The 24,774-nt window shown below is 36.5% G+C and overlaps 1 protein-coding gene across 8 annotated transcripts in view; it reads right to left on the reverse strand.

Moving 5' to 3' along the window:
- Window positions 1–24,774, reverse strand: part of LAMA2 (laminin subunit alpha 2) — a 772,685-nt gene that overhangs the window by 453,100 nt on the left and 294,811 nt on the right. For all 8 annotated transcript variants that reach the window (XM_050788287.1, XM_050788283.1, XM_050788285.1 and 5 more), the window contains exon 2: window positions 1,410–1,580. In XM_050788287.1, the coding sequence (XP_050644244.1) occupies window positions 1,410–1,580 (171 nt within the window). The remainder of the gene's footprint in view (window positions 1–1,409; window positions 1,581–24,774) is intronic.

Consider the following 24,774-nt stretch of genomic DNA (forward strand, 5'->3'; position numbering starts at 1 on the left):
CAAAAAAAAAGCCAGGCATGGTGTCACATGCCTGTAATCCTAGCTCCTCAGGAGGCTGAGGCAGGAGAATCACTTGAACCCAGGAGGTGGCGGTTGCAGTGAGCTGAGATCGCACCACTGCACTCCAGCCTGGGTCACAGAGTGAGACTCTGCCTCAAAAACAAAATAAAAACAAAATAATATATCTGTTTATTAAAAATAATATAAATAAAAATAATATAAATAAGATACATATTTACCTTTATGTAGATTACATATAAGTATATAGCCACCTTCTATATTATTTTATGCATATTATATTTATATATATATATATACACAGAGAGAGAGAGGTAAGGGAGGAGAAGAGAAGAAGGCATGTCAGAAAGATAGATAGAGATAGAGATATATAAAGATTTCTTAATCAGGAATCTTTAGATGACCTTAGCATCTACATGGAGCATTCGTGTTCCTTTATCACCAAATTTACTTTTCTTTTGCCTCTATTTCCCCTCTAGGTCCTCTGAATCAGGGATTATGTGTAATTTAACATTATGCGCCAATATAATGCATTGCTAATAGGAGGCATTCAAAGGCCTGTTGAATAAATACATCAATAAGTCTGAGGTATCATTGTGGTTCATAGAGGCCGGAAAGAGGGCTTCGCATGGTGCCTCTCCCTAAATCACCTCTCCTGTGGTGTTAAATGCCTTCATAATCCCGCTCCAGCCTTCTGCTCTAGTCTCATCTCTACTCTCTGCCCTTTGGCACTTTCAGTTCTAGTCTACTACTTGTAGCTCCCTGAGTAACTAGGATTTTCTCTCTAATTCTGATTTCTCTTCCTGGCATGACTTCTCCTCTTCCCCTCCCTCACCTCTTTACCTGTTTATCTCATACCCTTGTTTATCTCATGTCCTTGGTTATCGGCTTGGATATCACTCCTTCTAGCAAGCCTTTACTTACACCAAGACTGACTTTGTGGCCATCCTCTTTATTCTGCAGTACCCCGTGCTCATTCTTTCCTTTGTACTTACCACACTATATATCAGTAGCTCAAAGACCATACCCTACCTTATTCCTCCTGGATCTCAGGTATAATACCTGGCACATAGGTTACCAATGAATGACGATAGCCTGAGTTAATAACCACGTCCTCAGAAACCACTCTGGTATCTGGAGTTAGTAAACCCAATGACTGCCCCAGGCCTTCAGCTGGCGAATCATCTCCAATCACCGTATTTAGTACATAGAAGGAAGTCTGATAATGTTTGCTGAATGACAGAGAGGGGCCAGGAAGAAGCTCTTAGTGGAAAAAAGAATTCTAGGAATTCTTAGGATTACAAACCCTTGAATTTAATGCAACTTGGCCTCAACATCTCACAATTATAGATCCTACCCACTGCCACACAAATACACACTAAAATACATACGGTTTGGATTGCTGCTGTTTTGATTGCAGATTCGACACTGGGGATTCCTCACAGGCTGCCCAGGGACATGTTCCACCAATTTGCAGTACATTTCAGGTCCCTTTTCTCCACATGTTGCATTGGTTGTGATAAGAGCATTAGACGCAAGATTCAGGACAGCAGGGAATAAACCTGAAAAAGACGGACAAATGAAGGTGTGTAGACCAGAAACAAAGTTATGATTTTGATGCATTTTAAAAGCAATTGAGATAAAATATTTTTCAGAGCATTAAAGTAACTCAACATGAGATAATTAATGATAAATACCTGACAATTCAGTATACTACATAAATACTATGTGTTATCAAAAGAATATTATTTTTCTTTCTGGGTCTTAAGTATGGATTTTAAGGCTCTTTTTAATTTTTCATCTCTATTATTTACCTAGAAAGAAGGTCCTGTCTCTAGGACACATTTTAGAAAACAAATCTTCTGTTGAAGTTATTGGTAAAAGATCTCACTAAATCTTCCATCTTCCATTTCATATATTTTATATCTAGTATTAAGACATAATTGCATGCTAATGTTTCTTCACAACTATGCAAATTTTTTTATGGTCATTTCATGCTCCAATTATCCTTTGGTGTAAATAATTATTAAAACTTCTTTATCCCCCAGACTAGAGAAGATAGAGAATGTTTATTTTGGAAAACCATTTTTTACTGCTTTCCATGCTATCCAGCAATATTATAAAGCAGTATATTGCCAGAAACAAGCCATTATAGTAGTCCATGATCATACACCAGTAATTATGTCTTAGATATAATAGAAGTTTTTGACTTTCGTAGATGCAATCTCAGAGGTCCATCTAAGTGTAGGGCTGGGGAGATTTTTTTATTCCCTCTGAGAACCAAATTCAGTCTCTTTTCTTCCTGTAACTTGATGTCAATTGTGCTTCATACATGCATATATATGCATTTGCATATTATAGACCCTTTTTCAATAACAGTATAGCAAAGACACTCATCAAAAGCCACTCTTTAACTGAAAAATCTGTTCTTGGAGAAGGTACATTTGAGATTACAGATAATTTGACTCTATTTATGGAGAAAAAAATGCTGACCGTCTAGGTTGTTTCCGCTCTATATATGTGCCAAGTAGGTCAATATCAATTCAACTTCTGATAGAAAGTCATTCCTCGCTGGGCATGGTGACTCATGCCTGTAATCCCAGCACTTTGGGAGGCTGAGGTGGGTGGATCACTTGAGGTCAGGAGTTCAAGACCAGCCTGGCCAACATGGTGAAACCCTGTCTCTACTAAAAGTACAAAAATTAGCAGGGCATGGTGGTGGGCGCCTGTAATCCCAGCTACTCAGAAAGTTGAGGCAGGAGAATTGCTTGAGCCCCGGAGATGGAGGTTGCAGTGAGCTGAGATCACATCACTGCACTCCAGACTGGGAGACAGAGGAAGACTCTGTCAAGAAAAACAGAAAAGAGAGAGAGAGAGAGAGAGAGAGAGAGAGAAGGAAGGGAGGAAGGAAGGGAAGGAAGGGAAGAAAGGGAAGGAAGGAAGGAAGGAAGGAAGGAAGGAAGGAAGGAAGGAAGGAAGGAAGGAAGGAAGGAAGGAAGGAAGGAAGGAAGGAGAAAAAGAAAGAAAGAAAGAAAGAAAGAAAGAAAGAAAGAAAGAAAGAAAGAAAGAAAGAAAGAAAGAAAGAAAGAAAGAAAGGAAGAAAGGAAGCAAGAAAGGAAGGAGAAATAACTTTCCTGACTAAATCTCATGACTTGATATTTTACTGAGATCCCTAGATCTTGAATTTGTGTTTTCTGCCTTATCCTCAAAGCTTGCACATAGTAGGGACAGAGTAGGCACTCAATGTATTTGTAAAATAAATGAATAATTAGATTATAAATATTGGACTCATAAATGTTTGTCTATATCATCTGCATATAATAATAATAATTATAATCATAATAGCCAGCATCGTTGAATGTTTGCAATGTGCCAGGCACTATTGTCAGACACTGTTCGTACATTATTTTTCTGCATGAACTGATTTGCTACACGAAACATCCACATGAGCTTCATACCACTATTATCTCTATTTTATTAAGAAGGTACAGAGGTGTTAGGTAACTCGCGCATGATTACAGCTAGCAAGTAGCAGAGCTATGATTTGAACCAAAGCAATCTGGCTCCAGAGTCTATCCTCTTAATCACTCCACTGAACGGCATCTATAATGTTGTATGAAACCAACATAGATCTAGTGCTACCTTGCAGACCTGGTTGGCCTTGGAATTGACAGAAATAAAAAATTAAAAAAGAAAGTAAATTAGGAAAATTTTTATAATATTTGATCATTAGACTTGTATGTATTGATTATTATGATTTCTTTAAAGATAATAGTACAGTAAAAATGGCAATTATAAATAGTTTAAATCTTTATGGTAATCACTGTAAAAAATTCCACAGGAAAATGAATTCAAAAGATCAAGTGACAGCTCAGTTCTTGTCTCAGTCATGCTTAAGATCTCCCAAAGAGCTGCACCCAAACTATCTGTTCTTTCTTTTCTCCCTCCCCATACATACATCTTTCAAATCCCTTGATTCTGCTCCTCCAAAATAGTGTCCCCCAGCTCTCATTTGGCCTCCTGCCTTGTGTTTTTCTCCAGCTAAAAGTTGAGGTTGCCAATTTTTCCTGATTTGCCAATGGTACCTACTTTTTCACTTAATCACTATCTCATTTATTATTCCTGATAAATTTACTCCCCCCTCATCTCTGTGCTCTCTGGCACCAACAAAATGAAACATTCTGTCAATGTGATGTAAGGAAAGCTTATGTAATCTTTGGTTACAGAAATATTAAACATTCATAAAGTATTATTTATTTCATTAGAAAATGTAATGTTTTATAAAAAGTAGAGTATCATATAAAAGTTTTTACCTTTTTTCATCTTTTCCATGATATGAGGCTTAGTGAAAACTGCCTAACAATTTTGTGAAGTTTATCAGGTTAACAATTTTGTGAAGTTTATCAGACCATCTAATTTAAAAATAATTAGATGGTCTTCATGCTGTTATCTATCTTAGACATTTTATTTTCTAGGTAAATAAATGATATATGATTAAATAAATAAAGTTTGTCTGTATATCTGTCTCTTTTGTCATTCATCACCATTTTGCATTTAACTGTACAACTATTCTTTCATCAAATATGTTTTGAGCACATATCATGCCAGACAGTAAAGGATCTGAGAATAAAACTATTACTAAGATGGGCTTATCGGGAAGTAATCTGGAGCTCAATTTTCAAGGAGAAATAGAAGTTTATCTGTTAGGGAAAATGGAGCAAGTAAAACCAAACGTATCAGGCAGAGGGAATGGCATATGAGTATGGTCTCTATGCTGAAAGCTTATGTGAATGATGAGTGAGTCAGAGTACTTGAATCTGTAATTGTTCAACATACAAGATTATGTAATTTTCTGGATATAGATGCGGATATATATACAGATACAGATAGGTTACACACTGAATATACATAATGGTTGATATGGTTTGGCTGTGTCCCTACCCAAATCTCATCTTGAATTGTAGTTTCCATAATCCCCATGTGTTGTGGGAGGGACACGATGGGAGATATTTGAATCATGGGGGCAGGGTTTTCTCATGCTGTTCTCGTGCTAGTAAATAAGTCTCATGATACCTGGCAATTTTATAAAGGGCCGTGCCCCTGCACATGCTCTCTTGCCTGCCACCATGTAAGAAGACCTGCCTTTGCTACTTCTCTGCCTTCCACCATGACTGTGAGGCCTCCCCAGCCATGTGGAAATGTGAGTCTATTAAATCTATTTTTCTCTATAAATTCTCCAGTCTCAGGTGTGTCTTTATTAGCAGCATGAGAATGAACTAATACAATGGTGCACTTACATATTAACATAAACCACTGCTTATTTGTCACTGTTAGTAATTTGTTTTAGTGGATTTTTCTCCAGTTCTTTAAAATTTAATTTACAGTATAGAAAAATAGGTAGTAAGAACGAAGAGACATGCTGGGAATCTGTAAAATTATACTTCTCTTGCTGGCTTATATGATGAGTTTAAGTAGTCTAGCTCCATCTGCCCCCTTCAAAGACAGCCAGCGTACTTACACAAAAGTCATCACAGGCAGGTGCTAACATTTCTAAAACTTCACCACGGCATTGTCAGTTTTTCTCTTGAATTTTTGCCTCCTCCCTCAGCACTGACTAGTTTTGACCCTGACCATGGCCTCAGTCCTGTTTTGCAGGTATGGGTAAGATTCCCTGTGCCCTGCTTTGGTGAGCCTTGAAAGACCTGATTGGAGCAGGCAAGACCTGTACTTTCCCAGGCCTGAGCAATCATAGGAGGAAGAGAACAGACCAGGGAAAAATTATTTTCTTCATGTTGTATGTTCAGAAAATATAGAATTGGATTATACGCCAATTATCCCACATAATTAAATAATTAAAGAGAGCAAAATCATACAGCTACAAAGGGATTACAGAGTAGAAGAAACATTGATTCTGAAGCTATTCTATATTCTTCATATTATTTAATCCCCATATAACCCATTGTATAAATTTTATTAATTCCACTTTATAAATGAAGGAAGTGCAGCTCAGAGAAGATAAACGATACGTACAAAGTTATGAATTAGTAAGACTGATAACTATGATTTCAAGAGAGCTCTTTAAAAAGCTTACAAGACTTCTTGGGCCGGGCGCGGTGGCTCAAGCCTGTAATCCCAGCACTTTGGGAGGCCGAGATGGGCGGATCACGAGGTCAGGAGATCGAGACCATCCTGGCTAACACGGTGAAACCCCGTCTCTACTAAGAAATACAAAAAATAGCCCGGCGAGGTGGCAGCGCCTGTAGTCCCAGCTACTCGGGAGGCTGAGGCCGGAGAATGGCGTGAACCCGGGAGGCGGAGCTTGCAGTGAGCTGAGATCCGGCCACTGCACTCCAGCCTGGGCTACAGAGCGAGACTCCGTCTCAAAAAAAAAAAAAAAAAAAAAAAAAAAAAAAAAAGGACTTCTTGTCAGGGCCTAAAGTAGAACCAAAATCTGGTCCTTGGCAAAGCTTATTTAAATCTTTAATAAAATAAGTAACTTATTCCTCACCAATCCATCATTGCTTCATAGAGTTTTCTAACCATAAAACTAAAGATACTAATAAAATTTACATTTAGTATCTTTCAATTCTTGTCTTTGATTTGTTTCTATTACAGTTGTTGATTATGTGCTCTTTTTTTTTTTCTTTCGAGACGGAGTCTCGCGCTGTCGCCCATGCTGGAGTGCAGTGGCCGGATCTCAGCTCACTGCAAGCTCTGCCTCCCGGGTTTACACCATTCTCCTGCCTCAGCCTCCCAAGTAGCTGGGACTACAGGCGCCCACCACCTAGCCCGGCTAGTTTTTTGTTATTTTTTAGTAGAGACGGGGTTTCACCGCGTTAGCCAGGATGGTCTCGATCTCCTGACCTCGCTCAAAAATTAACCTTTGCAAAATTTAATTGCCTTGTTTCATGGTCAGGGAACAGTTGCTTTATGAAATTTCATCAGCTATTTTGCTGTTTATTTTTAAAAATCAGTTAAGCATATTGGTCAGTGAAGGTCTCCAATTAGTTGCTAATGACCAGTTTGAAGAATGAATCAATATCTGAGCTTTTATTGAATCTTCAGCATGTCTTATTATAGATTGCAACCCATTTTCATTATATGTTAAATTTATTATGCTGTGCCTACTTATTCCCATTCAAAAGCGCCAGGGCAATATTTATTTCCATATTCAATATGTGTTACTTGGTTAAGATTATGTAAACATTAGGAGTGTAAATGAACTATAAATAACTGATGAACCTTTAGAGAGTATTGACTTACAGCTTCTTAACTCAATTTAAGGTCCTGTAATGTTAATGACATAAAAGCCAGTGATCATTATCCATACAACTATGATTGACATTTTTTTTCTGCATAGCACTAGACTAAATTAGTTGGAGTTCTGGTTATAAGGAACAATATCTGAACAAAAAATCCAACAATATTCTGTTTATACTATATATTTTATTAGAGATTAGACTATTCATATAATATACAGAGTAATATATTCTGTTCTATAGTGTATATATATATATATGTGGTAACAGAATATCTAGAAAAAGGCTAAGTGTATATCATGTGAAAAATTGAAATTCTGCTACAATACGGCAAACATTTGGAAAAAATCACCAAATTTCCACGTTTTTGTTTGGATGTGTTTATACTGTATTTGCTTTCTCAAATAATGTAGTATGTTCATACATGTTGGCATGATTTTGATGATCTACATTCTCAAAATCCCACTTTTTGGTTTCAAATGGCAGAAGCATTTTAAAATCTACTTATGGAGGTTCTATTTTTAATAATTGTGAAGTAGCTTTTATCGGACCAAAGCTCCCATAGATAACAGCTATAAATCCTGTGTATATCGGAGCAAAGCTTCCATAGATAACAGCTATAAATCCTGTGTGTGTATATATATACACACACACACATATGTGTATATATATATACACACAGCAAACACCAGATACCTGGAGTGCACCCAAGAACAGGTAAGCCAGGAGGGCTATGAATACTTAGAAGGAAAAGGCACTGGATGGCTAAAACTCAAATAGAAACCCACAGTTTTACTGGCTTGAAGAACTAGTCAACAAAACTAAAAATAGCCACAGCAGCTGTAAAGAGAGGGCCACAGAAAGGGAGCCTCAATCTGTGCATAAACTGTCCAAATTGCTCAATGATGCCATACCTACACATGCCCTAGGCAGATTCCAAGTAGCCCAACTAAGACTGAAAAACTGAACAGAGATTTTAGGTCCTGCACTCTACAGGAAAGAAAAAATTTGGGCCCAGTCAAGTTAACCAACTGATGCAAGAACAAAAAAGAATGAGTGAGTGCTCTTCAGAGGAACATAAAAAAACCCAGAGTTTCTACAATATACTATTCATGACATCCAGGTTGCAATAAAAAACAAAAGCAAAAACAACAACAACAACAACAACAACAACAAAAAACCTAGACATATATGGAAACAGTACAAAGTAATTCATACTTATGAGAAAAAGCAATCAATGGAGACTGTACTGAGATCAACCAGATGTTGGAATAAGCAAACAAGCATCTTCAAGCAGCTTTTAAACTATACTCAAGGACACACACACATGCACAAAATTATTGTACCAAAAAAGAAATAGTAGCAACAAAATATATTGAATATAAATTCTGTAACTGAAAAATGTAACACAGTATCTAGAATTTAAAAAAATCCACTATATGTGATTAATAGAAAATTGGAGATGATAAAAGAAAGCATAAGTACACTTGAAGTCAATAGACTTTTTCCCTCTTAAATTCTTTTAAATGCATATTAATATTTAAGGCAAAAATCACATCATTGCCTATGTTTGTAAATAGAATATATATGACAACTATAATGAAGAAATGGTGGGTGAGAGATCACGGTAACTGGACCTATATATTGGCAAAGTTCTCATGTTTTAGATTAAATGGCATTATATTAAAGAGATTGACAACACCAAATATTAAAAAGTTTGTGAAACAACTGAAAGTCTGCTGCATTGCTATTGGGAATGTAAATTAGCATAACCATTTTAGAAAACAGGTAGTTTTTAATAAATACAAAAGTCCTTCACATTTTCCCCTGTTAGGGGAAAATGTGATAAACGACACTACATGTCCATAAAAAGACCTAAACAAAAATGTTCATAGAAGCTTTTATCATAATAACCAAACCTGGAAACACCTTAGGTTTCCATGAAATGGGAGAAATGATACAAAAACCGTGGTGTATTTAAACAAGGAAATACTATTCAACATAAAAATGGAACAAGTTACTGATACACGCAACAACGCTGATGACTCCAAAGAGTGGATACTCTATTATTCATTTATATGATCTTTTTAAACATACCTAATCTTTTGGGAAAATAAAACAGGAAAAATGGTTGCCTTTGGGGGCTTGGGGGCAGAGTCTGACTGGGAAGGGGCATAAAGAAAATTTCTGGGATGATGATAATATTCTTGATAGCAGTTTGTATTACAATGGTGTATGTATTTGTTAATTAAATATTACATTCAGTGAGTGAATGTTATACTGGGTGATAATTTATGCATTTCAATGTAGATAAATTTGAGCTTGAAAAGAAATATAGCAGTATTTAACTCCAGTTAACGATATTCATGATCATGTGTATAGGAATGAGGTTTGCAGTATATTAAAAGATAAAATGGATTTATGGGTAGATATGTTCAGATGGATAGATATGTGATAAAGCAAATATAGCCACATGTTAATTTATCATTATTATTGTTATTATTATTATTATTGACATAGAGTCTTGCTCTGACACCCAGGCTGGAGTGCAGCTGTACCATCTCAACTCACTGCAACCTCCGCCTCTCAGGTTCAAGTGATTCTCCTGCCTCAGCCTCCTGAGTAGCTGGTATTGCAGGCACCTGCCACCACACCCAGCTATTTTTTGTATTTTTAGTAGAGACGGGGTTTTGCCATATTGGCCTGACTTCAACTGATTCGCCTGCCTCAGCCTCCTAAAGTGTTAGGATTACAGGCATGAGTCACCGCACCTGGCATTAACTATTATTATTTTTTTGAGACAGGGTCTCATTCTGTTGCCTAGGCTGGAGTGGAATGGCATGATTATAATACTTCACTGTAACCTTGAACTCCCGGGCTCAAGCAATCTTCCTGCCTCAGCTTCCTGAGTAGCTATAACTACAGGCATGCAGCACCGTGCTAGGCTCACTTTTTTTTTTTTGGTAGAGACATGGTCTCACTATGTTGCCTGTGCTGGTCTCAAACTCCTGCCCTCAGGCAATTCTCCCACCTCAGCCTCCCTACTCCCTGGGATCACAGGCATGAGCCACTATACTTGTCCTAATTTTAGAATCTATATTTTGAGTACGTAGTGTTCACTGTATGATTCTTTCAACCTTACCATGTGCATGAAAATTTTCAAAATAAAATGTTGGTCAAAAAAAATCTATAGAAATATGACACATATGTAAGATTTATCTCATTCATTGGATTTTATGTATTTTCAATATCAATATCAATAAAAAGTTAGATTGGCATTTCTTAAATCAACTGTAGAAAAGGATGTTGGATACAGCAAAGGAAAACTATCTTTTCAACTTCCTTCAGAATCAGAGGAACCAGGCAAAAAGATAGTCCTGGATGAGCAAAATTGCTGAGTTTTTCCAAGAAACCCACAGGCCTGCAATCAGCAGGTGACTATTTCTCTTGTACAGTTTTCCAGTTCTTTAATCTCATATAAATGAAGAAATTGGACTTAGAATCATGTCTGATGCATAAGTGTTTTCTTTTGAAGCACTGTACAAATCAATGAGAAATTCACTGAACCATTAAGGGGTCTGCTGTGTGGCATAGGGAAGACTACTTCCTTAGGCTTCAGGCAGGCAATGTTCCTCTAGGTGATGAAGAAGAAGGATGTTGTCTGGTGGCAAGAAGAATTTAGTTCAAAGACGCCTAGTTCAAACTTGAATTTTACAAATGAAGAAACAAATGCCCAGAATTTAAATGGCACAGCTGGTTTTCAAACACAGTTTCCAAAATTCCAAATGAGTGAAAATTTTATTGTTAAAGATCTACTGTGTTTCACTCTCCTTCCTACTCTAAACCAAAACATTTATCACCTCCTGAGTCTTATGCCATCTAGTTCTACCTTCTATAAACACACTCATGGGCCAACTTTCATCATAGCTTTACAAGTTCTATGATATATTTCCAAATTTCTCAATTTTAAGAAAGTACTCCTCTTTGCAAGTGAAGCATTGGTTTCCTCTGGCAGTGACACCAATTCTGCAGATCTCCTCAGTGGATTCATAAAATCACTGGGGAAAGACAGTAGCCTCCTTCTGCTTCCTGAAGGCCACTTACAAATCAGTTTCTTTCATTGTCATTCAATAGCTTCATTTCTTTTCATTTGTTTAATTTTTTTAAGACAGGATCTCACTTTGTTGCCCAGGCTGGAGTGCAGTGGCATGATCATGGCTCACTGAAGCCTCTACCTCCTAGGCTCAAGTGATCCTCTTGCCTGAGCATCCGGAGTAGCTAGAACTACAGGTGAAAGTCATCATATCCAGCTAATTTCTATTTTTTGAAAAAATTATTGTAAAGATGGATCTTGCTCTGTTGCCCAAGTTGATCTCAAACTCCTGGCCTCAAGTGATCCTCCCACTTCGACCTTCTAAACTGTTGAGATTACAGGCATGAGCCATCATGCTTGCCCAATAACTTCTTTTCAAAAAGTCCAAATAATGCACCCTTTCCATTATTGGCTGACTTCATGAAGACTGTCCACAAAAATATTGGTAGCTAATTCACAGTCATCTTTGTTCCTGAAATTTCTGTCATTCTTTCTAGGTAGATAAACATCAACCAGCATTAATAAAATGTGACTCCACAGAAACCAGAAAATATTAAAAGATACTTTGTGAATGTCTTACTTTTCCCCATTCTAAGATTTCTGCTTCCAGTTTAATTACTTTTTGTCTCTACCTCAAATTCAGCTACACACACCACTCCCCTACCACACACACATCAACGTTTATATTCAGATATCCTAACCTTACCTTACATTTATTATAGTAGCATCCTAACCCGGGGTCCCCAGCCCCCAGGCTGTGGACCAGTACCAGCCTGTGGCCTGTTAGGAACAGGGCCGCACAGCAGGAGGTGAGTGGCTGGCAAACCAGCATTACTATCTGAGCTCTGCCTCCTGTCAAATAAACAACAGCATTAGACTCTCACAGGAGCATGAACTGTATTGTGAACTGTGCATGCGAGGGATCTAGGTTACGAGCTACTTATAAGAATCTAGTGCCTGATGACGGGCGCCTGTAGTCCCAGCTCCTCGGGAGGCTGAAGCAGGAGACTGGCGTGAAACCGGGAGGCGGAGCTTGCAGTGAGCTGAGATCCAGCCACTGCACTCCAGCCTGGGCGACAGAGCGAGACTCCGTCTCAAAAAAACAAAACAAAACAAAACAAACAAACAAACAAAAAAAAGTTTCATCCTGAAACCATCTGCCCCTATCCCTGTCAATGGAAAAATTGTCTGCCACAAAACTGGTCCCTGGCGCCAAAAAGGTTGCACACCACTGTCCTTCCCAGTCTTCCTGCATGACTCCACTCCCATTAATCTTCCCCATTGTTGAAATTATCTTCCCCAAAACTCACTTCCTTGTTTAAAGACTTGTGAGTTGCCTATCACCTGTAGTGTAGTACACAAACTCCTTGGTGATCTCAGCATTTATAATCAGGCCCCCTTTCTACCTGTCTGAACTCATCTGTTGCTATCCTCCTTCATGCATTCTTATACATCTAGTTAACTGATATCTTCCTATTTACAAATATAGCAGGCATTTTGAAAATGCTTTGTGATGACATTATCTTGTCTCTTCAACAAAGAATGTTCTCCTTTTTTGTTGCATGGTCATCTTTCATGACCTAGCTCAAATATTCCCTGCTCTGTGAAAGTGTTTTCTGACTTTGCCCCACAGAATTTTCTGTTTCTTTCTCAGTGTCCATATACTACTTAGTTGATATTTAGTAGAACCCTCACCATACTGTAACTTTAATATTTTTTACAGTGGCTCTCTAGTCTGTAAAATTACTGAGGGCATGGATAACACTAGCTGGAATATATCGCCACTCAAATTTAAATTTGCTGAATGAGAATAGTACATGCACTGTATAATCTTTCTTGAGAAAATTATGGCAAATGAAGGCCATTAAACTAATCAGACCCTTAATTTGGTGGAAATGTAGAACTGTTTTGGTACACTAGCTAAGTGAAAATATTCAAAGAGAAAGCCAACCTGTATGAAAAATGTGGCAGACCTTTATCATTTCTTGATTGTCCAACATTCATCCTCCATTTCTTTTCTTGAGTAATTGGCATTGTGTTTACTATTGAGGGTATGCAGTGTCCTGCCTCCTGCCAAGGAAGCGTAAATAGAGGAGACTTTTTTTCTCCCTACCCTATAGCAATTAGGGCATGTGCACGTGACTTTGGCCTAGGAATTTGACTCTTGAGCATGTGAAGCACAGACTAGAGAGAGAAGGAAAATCAGATAATGATAGTGGCAGAGATAGTCATATCAGAGGAATGAAAGAGGAAGTAGTGATGGCGGCAGCAGTAAGCAATGACTATTCTGTACACGTATCAAAACCTAGGGATGACCTTGATGTCTGTCATCTTCTCACTGTGGTTTTCAAATTTTCCCATCAATTCTGCAAGTTATATGATATATTTCAAATGTATTTCAGCTTAAGTAAAATAGTATTGGTGATTTCTGTTGCTTGTGATCAAGAAGGAAGATGGATATAAATATCACATGTTATGTACACACTCACAGACACACACAGAGAGTGAAGCTAGAAAGATTAAGAGAGAATAACTTGATTATAACTGACAAAATGAATAAATATGTATACAGTTGCTTCATTTAAATATCTATAGAAAAAATGTGAAGGGAAAACGGTAGTGACACTACTCACAGCAATTATACAAAGACTCAATGGTTATACAATGACCATGATCAGAAGTGAACATAGTGTCACTTCAGGAATTCTGTTTCACAGTGAAAATGTCCATCTAGTTATTTTTCAATGTGCTCTTTATTTTCACTATCTTTAACTGTGTAAAATTTGATAAATCATCATTTTAAAATGACCTCTATAAAGCTCACATCTTTAAAGAAAATCTTTCTAATGTAGTCTAGCACAAAATTTTAAAAATATATTTTCTTGTTTTATCAGCTTAAATATCAAACTAAATGAATATTGCGGAGTAGCTGTGTTCATTGTTTGCATCTGGCATATTATTATATTTTTAACTAACATGCAGAGATACCAATAGATACTTATACACACACATGTGTATGTATTTATCAAATAATGTCTCAACATTTATAGTCAAGTTTGTAAAGACCACCAATAATGTAACTGATAACTGATGATAGCTGGAGTCTTTCTATGGAAAAGCCATTCAGTCAATGAAACAATTCACTTCAATAAATTAATTTTAAAATAACCTCTAAGATATCATATATTGTTTACAAGAATACATGGCAGATTCTCATTCTTTCTCTCTGTCTCTGTCTCTCTCTCTTCCTCTCTCTCTCATCTTACTCTTGGTAGACAATATTTCTCCTGCTAGTTCATGCCAAGCACCTATCACCTCTCAAAGGAATAAAATCAAAATTTGTGTTTGAATGATTCTAACGTTCCATTTCAGCTTCTAGGTCTATGGAGCATTTTGAAAAATATTCATGCAAGCAGAGATGTTTGCAAGTGATTCAATACTTAAAAGAAAAAAGAGAATACACCAATTTAAAATGTTCTAAGACCTATCAAGGAAGAAAAGGAGATACTTGACTGCTGAAATCCTGAGCTATGTGGGTGTGTCAGAGCATATTGGTATAAAACAAAAATGGCACAAAGCAAAATGTGGAAGAGAATGATTTCCCGCTGTGCACTGCAGACAGCAAGTTAATGTATTTGATCCACAATGCAGATGAAGGGTTTAATAGATCTGGAAAATCAGCCCAATTTGAATCATAGCTGTCCTGAAACAACAATGCATAAGAGATGGGCGGGGGCGGGGGGGAATAATGTTGAATCCAGTTGTTCAGAAGCAAACAAAACCAAAGAGAGCATGTATTCTATTCCTGTTTATAGGATTTTCAGTTTGTCTTGTACTGTTGGTTAGATATGCCCTTTTCAGCTTCCAAAATAAAACAGTATTTTTGGAGGCTTCAGAGCTGCTATGGGCTCTTTTCTTCTTCTTTTTTTCTTTAATCAGAAAAAGTAGTACATGCTTCTCTGTGGAATTAATTTTTAAAATTGTTTACTGTCTTCCTTCCAAACAGATTACAGTGAAAATGTTACGTATTTTTATTTTAACCAAAGAGAAAATCAACAGAGCTAACCATACATACTTCAATGGATCTTAGGCATGTTTATAGAATACCAGTGTTTTCTCTGTGTAGTAGACACCCCAAATAAAAGAAAGGCTACAAGGTCCACTGTGGACTCAAATGTCATCTTAACCACTTGGTCCAGCTAAGCAGTATTAGATTTTATTAAATCCCCAACAAAGGACACCATTCATCTAATTAAGATAGGATTACACCATAAATTTGCTGTGATTAAAATTTAGACATACATAAGAAAATAACTAGTAAAAGTGAAATACCTAGGAATACATTTAACCAAGGAGGTAAAAGATCTCTACCAGGAATTGATTATTATTTCTTCAAAACACTGATGAAAGAAATCATAAATGACATGGACAAGTGGAAAAACATTCCATGCTCATGGATAGAAAGAATCAATATCATTAAAATGACTATGCTACCCAAAAGAATCTACAGATTCAATGCAATCCCTATCAAATTTCCAATGTCATTTTTCACAGAATTAGAATAAACAATTCTAAAATTAATATGGAAACAAAAAAGAGCCCAAATAGCCAAAGCAAAAAGATTCTAAGCAAAAAGATCAATGCTGGGGGCATCACATTACCTGACTTCACACTATGCTCTGAGACTATGAGGCTATAGTAATCAAAAAAGCATGGTAAGGGTATAAAAATGGCACATAAGGCAATGAGACAAAGTAGAGAATGCAAAGATAAATCCATATTCCTATAACTAATCTTTGACAAAGTCAATACAAATAAGCAATGGGGAAAGGACTCCCTATTTAATGACTGGCTAGCACTATGCGGAAGAAGGAAACTGGACCCTATGTGTCACTACATACAAAAATTAACTCAAGATCAATTAAAGACTTAAATGCAAGACCTGAAACCATAAAAAGAAAACCTGGGAGCAATTCTTCTGGACATTTGGCCTAGGTAAAGAATTAATGACTAAGACTAATTGCAAAAGCAAATGCAACAGAAACAAAAATGAACAAATGGGACTTAATTAAAGTAAAGAGCTTTTGCACAGCAAAGAAACAATTAACAAAAATAAACAGACAACTGCAGAATGGGAGAAAATACTTGTAAACTGTGCATCTGACAAATGACTAATATCCAGAAACTATAAGAAACTTAAACAAATCAACAATAAAAAAAAAATAGCTCCATTAAAAGTGGGCAAAGGAAATTAACAGACACTTCTAAAAAAAAAAAAAAAAAGTAAGTAAAGACATACAAGTGGCCAAAAAGCAAATGAAAAAATGCTCAGTATCACTAATCATCAGGGAGACGCAAATTACAACCATGTGAGATACCTCACACAAATTAGAATAGCTAGTATTAAAAAGTCAAAAAATATTAGATGTTGGTGAGGTTGCAGAGAAAAGGGAATGCTTGTACACTGTTGGTGGGAATGTAAATTAGTTCAACCCCTACGGAAATCAGTATGGAGATTTCTTAAAGAATGAAAAAGAGAACTACTATTTGATATAGAAATCCCACTACTGGGTATCTACCCAAAGGAAAATAAATAACTATATCAAAAAGACACCTACATTTGTGTGTTTGTTGCAGCACTATTCACAATAGCAAAGTCATGGAATCAATCTATGTGGTCAACAATCTATGTGTTGGTTGGACAAAGAAAGTGCGGTGTATGAACACCATGGACTACTAAGCAGCCACAAAAAAGAATGAAATCACATCCTTTGCAGCAACATGGATGGAGCTGGAGGCTATTATCCTAAATGAAATAACTCAGAAGCAGAAAATTGAATACCACATTTTCACTTGAAAGTGGGAGCTAACCAATGGATACACATGGAAATGAAGATGGAAAAAATAGACACCTAGGAATACAAAAGAGAAGAAGCTGAGAGAGGAATGAGGACTGAAAAATTACTGACAGAATATATTGTTCACCATTTGGGTGATGGGTTCACTAGAAGCCTAAACCTCACCATTACACAATATACCCATGTCACAAACCTGCACATGTATCCCCTGAATCTAAAATTAAAAAAAGAAAAAAGAAAAAAAAAAGCTGTCATGATAATTCAGATTTCTTGTAGGAACATTAATGGCTACATCAGGAAGGACATAATAGTGCACCTCTATAACAGTGACTTCAAATAATGTGTTTGTACTTCAACTTACCCAAACTCCTCCAAGTATTTGTTAAAACACCTGTAACCAATCACTTTATGCTTAATAAATTAGAATTGACTACCCTACCTCAGATCAAAAAGACCTCTTGAAGTGCAAAAAAACTCCAAAAAACCAAAGCAACAAAACACAAAAGTTAGCAAAAGATCATATCTAGACTTTGATTAAACAGATTTTTGTCTAACTTCAAATCTATTTTCCCAAGAAACAGGTTCATACTACACCCTGCTTCTGTCATTTATTGAGTACTTACTATCTAGGGGACACTTCTCTGGTCACACCATTTTCAGTCTTTACAATTTGCATTGAAATCTCATCCATCACCCATTTAAAATTAGAGTCCTTGAATTGCTTTGTTTTGGTTTATGTTCCACTTGTAGAACAATTCTAAATCATCCTAAAGTCTTTCAGAATCATTATGAGAAAAAAAAAAAAAAGAAAAAGAAAACATAGCTGGGGCACTTATTTGGAATGTTCCAGCATAAGGGTACCCAAAATATTCATTGAGGGGGTGGCAGTTGGAGAGAAATAGACTGCTTCCAAGCTTCTTCCAACCTCACTTCATCAATATCAGCGGAACATATGTTCAGTATCTGCTCTCTTCTGTCTGCTTTCCAAAATCAAGCCTATAAACTAGATGTCTCTTTGGCAGGTTAGTGTGTAAACTCAAAATACAAAGCAAGGAGAGGAAGTGCAAAACAGTTTCAAGCCACGGAAAATGAAACTTAGAATCTTAAACCAAAAAAAGGTATTTGTGATATAGAAAACAAAAAAAAATTTAGGGCTGTGTCTACAGTTAATAATTCACAAGTAAAAACAAAACAATGATAAATCTCTAAACTAATTGCTATGCTAGGAGCATGAGCTTATATTCATGTTCCTCAAACAAAAATATCAGAAGAGATTCATGTACGCTTTGATGAATGCAACAGCATCAGGAAAGATGCTGTTCCCCATGGACCCTCCCTGCTCCTTAAGTACAGCTTGACAATTTCCTATCTCTAGTGATAAAACACACATAAAAACACTGTTCCACATTATGTTTTCTCTGGCTTAAAAGACTTAGACAAAATGAAACAGAAAAGTCACATTCATTTACTTCATTCTTTTCATTTTTTTTTTTTTTAATCAGTAACTATTAGCATTCCTCAGGGCTTAATCCTGGATCATTTTATTATTTCATTCTTCTCTTCCCCAAATCTTATCCACTTCCAACCCATTTACACACCATCTGTAGAGTCAATAACTCCCAAGTTATATCTCCAGACCAGATATCTTTCTGAAAGTATAGACCTATATATCCAAATGCCTGGTTAAATCTCCACTTTTTTAGATGTCTCAGGAACATTACAAATTCAATATTACTCTCCAAAGTAGAGTTTATGGTTTTCAGTGTTCCAATCTCCACCCGAAGGGACACCCAGGATTAGCTACTCCTGAATTCTCTCAAGCTCAACACATTTTACTTTACCCACCCAGTGTCTCGTAGAGAAAACTGGGAGTCATTACTGATGCCATTGCATCATTTAATGTTATGCTAACTCCAAAATAAATTTCAGATCCATCTGCTTCTCTCCAGGGTCACTGCCAATACTTGGGGCCAAGTCACAAGCATTTGTAACATCTGGACGTCTGCAATAGCCTCCTAATGGCCTGCTGACTACCCTTATCCTTTCTTTAGCTCCCCCCCCTTTTTTTTTTTTTTTTTTTACATAACGAGTTTTCTTAAGATTCAAATCTGATCAAGTCAGTCTTCTTAAAAGTAGATCCCAGTTGTACCTAGGTTAAAATTCAAAACGATTATCCTGGCTTACAATAGCCTCTCATCACATTCAAAGAATACTGCCTTTAGTCCATTTCTACAATAAGGCTCTGCTTTTCCCTTCCTTAGGGCTTGTCTAGAAATCTCTGTTCCTTAACTCTCCCTCACTCCACATACCTTCCTATTGTTCACAAGTGTTTCTTCCTTGTCTTATTTCCTCCATGAGGGCTTTCCTAATGCTTTGTAAACAGGTCCTTCATTACAGCCCCTAATTCTGCCTTATTTTTCTTGCATAGCACTGATTACAAGGTTTAATTTTAAATGATAATTATCTATCGAAGGTCTAGCTTCCTTCCTGGAATGTAAGTTTCATGATGGGAGAGACTATGTATGTTTTGTTTACCTTGTTCATCACTGTATTCTCAGAGCCTACCACCGGGCTGGACACATAAAGGGATTCTCCAATACGAAATTCCTATCAGAGGCCGGGTGCGGTGGCTCACGCCTGTAATCCCAGCACTTTGGGAGGTCGAGGCGGGCGGATCATGAGGTCAGGAGATCGAGACCATCCTGGCTAACACGGTGAAACCCCGTCTCTACTAAAAATACAAAAAATTAGCCCGGCCTGGTGGTGGGCGCCTGTAGTCCCAGCTACTCAGGAGGCTGAGGCAGGAGAAGGGCGTGAACCTGGGAGGTGGAGCTTGCAGTGAGCCGAGATCCGGCCACTGCACTCCAGCCTCGGCAACAGAGCGAGACTCCCTCTCAAAAAACAAAAACAAGAAAAAGAAATTCCTATCAGAGGCTGGGTGCGGTGGCTCACTCCTGTAGTCCCAGCACTTTGGGAGGCCGAGGCGGGCAGATCACGAGGTCAAGAGATCGAGACCATCCTGGCTAACATGGTGAAACCCCATCTCTATTAAAAGTACAAAAAATTAGCCAGGTGTGGTGGCGGGCGCCTATAGTCGCAGCTACTTGGGAGGCTGAGGCAGGAGAATGGCGTGAACCCGGGAGGCGGAACTTGCAGTGAGCTGAGATTGCGCCACTGCACTCCAGCCTGGGCGGCAGAGCGAGACTCTGTCAAAAAGAGAGAGAGAGAGAGAGAGAGAGAGAGAGAGAAAGAGAGAAAGAAAGAAATTCATATCAGAGGATGGGCCTGGTGGCTCACGCCTGTAATCTCACTTTGGTAGGCCAAAGCAGGAGGATCACTCGAGTAGGAATTCAAGACCAGCCCGGCCAACATGGCCAAAACCCATCTCTACTAAAAATACAAAAATTGGCCAGGCATGGTGGCGCATGCACGCCTGTAATCCCAGCTACTCAGGAGGATAAAGCAGGACAATCATTTTGAACCGAGGAGGTAGAGGCTGCAGAGATCGTGCCACTGTACTCCAGCCTGGGAAGCAGAGTAAGACTCCATTTCAAGAAAAAAAAAAGAAAGAAAAAAGAAAAAAAAAAGAAAAAAAAAAAAACCAGAAGAAAAGAAATTCATATCAGGATTTAGTACATAAATTGTGTGCCTGTTCTGGAGACATGGCAAACTTTCTTTTGTCAGAAAATAAAAAGACTAAAACACGAAACCAAACAACACAATAAAAATAACTTTTAAAAAATGATGCATGTATTGTTTTAGTGACTTGGAAGCCCAGAAATAATGTTAGCATCAAAGACTAAAACCATTATTTCCTTAAAATTTATTGTGTGAATTGTCTTTCTAAACCCATACCACTACCCTCTGGATAGTTTACACATTCCATCTGGAAAATAAACAAAACATTTCATCTTTTGTTTGTCTTTTTCTGAGTCATTTTGAATTCTCTATGGGATTAGGTTGGTTTGGTTGATGAAATAGGAGTTTGATTGCTTAAATGATGCATTTTGCAGTATTCCAGTCTATTCCCCCCACCCCCAGCTTCTGGAATTTCTATATTGCATTATCACTTTCAAATTACACCAGGCCTCAGCCTAATGCATAGAGTAAAGAATTAGAATGAGTGTTGCATGAAAAAGTACTTCAGAGCTGACTCAAGCATCTAATTCTGTTTTATGCTATAAAAGCAAATTCTATGCAGCTTTAGTATATCTATGAAAATACTTGTTTTATAGACAAATTTTTTTCAAAGTGAGATTTGACAGTGTTTATAGCAAAACACTTTGTTCTCTAGCAGCTGTTTGAACACACACATAAATATGCAGGAAAACCCACAAATATTCTGTTTCCTCTTGTAAATATTTTAAGTAAAAAGTCAGCATTTTACAGTCATTCAGCATACTATTGGTAATAATTCTTTTTATTTAGCAAGCACATATAAACTCTCAGATATAATGAGTTTTTGTCAGAATTTTATTTTTGCCTTTTTTTTGAACCAACATTCTATAACCATTAAACTCTAAGTTCCTTGAAGGCAGAAGCCATGATTCATTAATCTTTTTATTTTCAGAGACAATTAGAGTCACTGACATCAAATAAGTGCTCAGTAAAATATTCATAAAATTAATAAATGACCTCAAATTTTGTGAATCAATTTAATCATATGAGTTCTAACATGAAAAAAAATTCTTCACGGAAAATATTTGTTTTAGTTCATCTGGTCTTCTAAAACAAACAAACTCCAAAACCGTAAGCCTTTCTTTGTCACATGTTATGTACAATTAATATTGGTTTGGGTAATGCAGTTCATTGACCATAATAAATGTGTAGCACTGAACTCTACAAAGTATTTTCACTTTATCCCTTGATTCTTCCAACAAAGTTATAACATAGATGGGATAGGCATTACTTGCTCAATATCACAGATAAAATAATGAAAGATTAGTGATGATGGGTGATTTGCTAAAGATGGAACATGTGTTTCTAATTCCAGCCCCAGTTCTTCTTAAACTATATGCAACACATATTCATTGAATCCCTCCACCTTTCCAAGCACTTGTCTAGGCAGTAATTACACAACAATGAACAATGCAGGCAAAGTCTGTTGCCTTCAAAGAGCTTCAAACCCTTGCAAGCACACTATATGATATAATTTCTGCATAATTTTTAAGATACATTTCTACACTGCAAACAGTAAATGTAAAAAAAAAAAAAAATCAAAGTAGGGGTTGACAATAAGAAGAGAGTTTCAAAGATACTCAAAGTGAGACTGGCTAGAGGTCAAACCCAGAGGGTGAGCTAAAGTAAGGGTAGATACAAGTCAAGAGAAATAAGAGTCAGCCAATCTTTACTTTAAATTCCTAGGCAAAGATTAGGACCCCAGGTTTGAAGACAAAGTAATTAAATGTAAGGATCTTAAAAGAAGGACCTGATTCTGAGTCAACCGCTTCAAAAAGGAGGAACTCTTTTTTCCAGTTGAGAACCAGAGGTAACCTTTGATATGTAAGCAGATTTTAGTCAATTAACAGAAGGGAGAAGTCTCTACAATTGGTTGCCCTACAGGTCTGAGAAAGAAGGAGCCCCAGAATTCGTAAGAATCAATTTAAGATTTTCAAAATTAGAAATTTCTAAAAACTGCTTTCAAAATGCAACCAAAAATAGCTTGCTACCACTTGCTAAAATCATTTCCATAGTTTCCCTCAATTTCTTGGTGTCTTTTACTGCAGTTCATCTCACAATTCATATATTTGGGAGCCTATCTGTTCTTTTCCAATTATGAACAGCCATTAAGAAAATTGCTCATCATCACCAATTTTATGTTATTTCCTAACTTCAGTCACCTTTACGTTTTCTAATTTTTTTTTAGCGTTTCTCAGGATAAATACCATTGTAAATATTTCTAGACATTTAAAAAGTGTTTTGAGAATCAATCTGACTATAAGTAAGATGTCCAAAATGAGACATTCTTACATGAATGATATTACAGAAGGTGTCTATGTTGTTCTCCAATTAAATATTCCTAATCAATTTGCTTTTTCAAGAGTAGCACTTGACTAAAATTCCTTCCACTTCTGAGTTTTTATATGCTGCCACATACACATGGTACACTCTTATTTATATTCTCTAGTATTTTAATTGCATGGTAGTTAAAGCTCTTCATTGCTGATGTATAATGAGCTGTAAGATCACTATGGTATCACCAGCTATTTTTTCTCCACACTTGCACACAGAGTAATTTCTTCATCATCTTGTTTTAGCGTCATGAGATTTTTGCTTCTAAAAAATTGCTTCTCAGTTTTCCATATGGAACTTCTTACTCGTTTCTAACATATTCCTTTCTCCTTGTTTTTTTAATAATATTTTGTTTATTTTTGTCCTACTTGTTAATTTAACAATACTCTCCATCATCTAAGATCATATCTAGAAAACATATCCTGAGACTATTTTGGAAGTGAGATATATACTTGGTAGATTTGGGCACATCAAGACAGCCAAAGGCTATTCATTTTTTCTTACAAATATGAAATTTGATGATTGGTACCAGAATGGTTTATGACTAGAAGTTACTGATCAGCGAAAATATTCCAAAAGAGAATTAATGCAATGAAATATTAAAATAATAAAGGGTTGATAATTATATTAAGAGCTTAAACTTAGACATACCTAGGAGATCAACTTAAGAACCGTATTGATTCCTTCAGGCTCCAAAATTTATTCAAACCTCAAGAAGGTCAACTTATTGAATGAAATGTTTTCAGTATATAGATTTATTCACTCATAAAACTGTAAACATTAACTTGTCCCAAGCATGTTGAAACAAGCGCTATAAACAATATTTTTAGAATTCAATATATTTGCTTGGCTACAACAAGCATGCCTGGTAAATTATTATTTTTATGAGATATATATTTTGTCTTTGTCTACCCTGTGAGAAATGAAACAAGCTTGAAAATCATTGTTATGAAACTGATAGATGGATTCAGGGGAAACTGATAGATGGATTCAGGGTCTTAGTATTCCTAAACACTCATAATAATATTTATTTATCATCCCTCTTTTTCTGAACTAAATTTCTGAAACTAAACTTGCTTAATAATATATCTGCTTAATGTAATACTGGACCCAAAAAAGTACTGAAGACATATTTAATGAATACATTAATTAATGCAAGAATACAATATGGATGATATACAATACGAGTTAGAAAAAGTTACACAGCAGAGTGTGATAAAATAGTTCGTAATTTAAATTATGAGCATGTATGTAGTGTACGTGTATGTGCATTTACTTTATTTTGGAGTTATCTGACACAAATTCTTCTCTTTTCGGTTTTAAACACTAATTCTTATCCTTGTTTTTCAAAATATGCTTTAAATTCACATTTTTCTCCACCTGTAATGATGTACTCTAAATCCCCATTTCTATTAAAAACAAAGATTATAATAATTTATCAGATTCATGTGCATTACTGTAGATTAAACTCCACAGAAGTCCCCATTCCTCACATTCTTGTCTCATTCCAGAATCTCTCTCACTTGACTTTTAG

This window comes from Macaca thibetana, chromosome 4 (assembly GCF_024542745.1).
Source record: "Macaca thibetana thibetana isolate TM-01 chromosome 4, ASM2454274v1, whole genome shotgun sequence".
In the NCBI taxonomy this organism is placed as follows: domain Eukaryota; kingdom Metazoa; phylum Chordata; class Mammalia; order Primates; family Cercopithecidae; genus Macaca; species Macaca thibetana.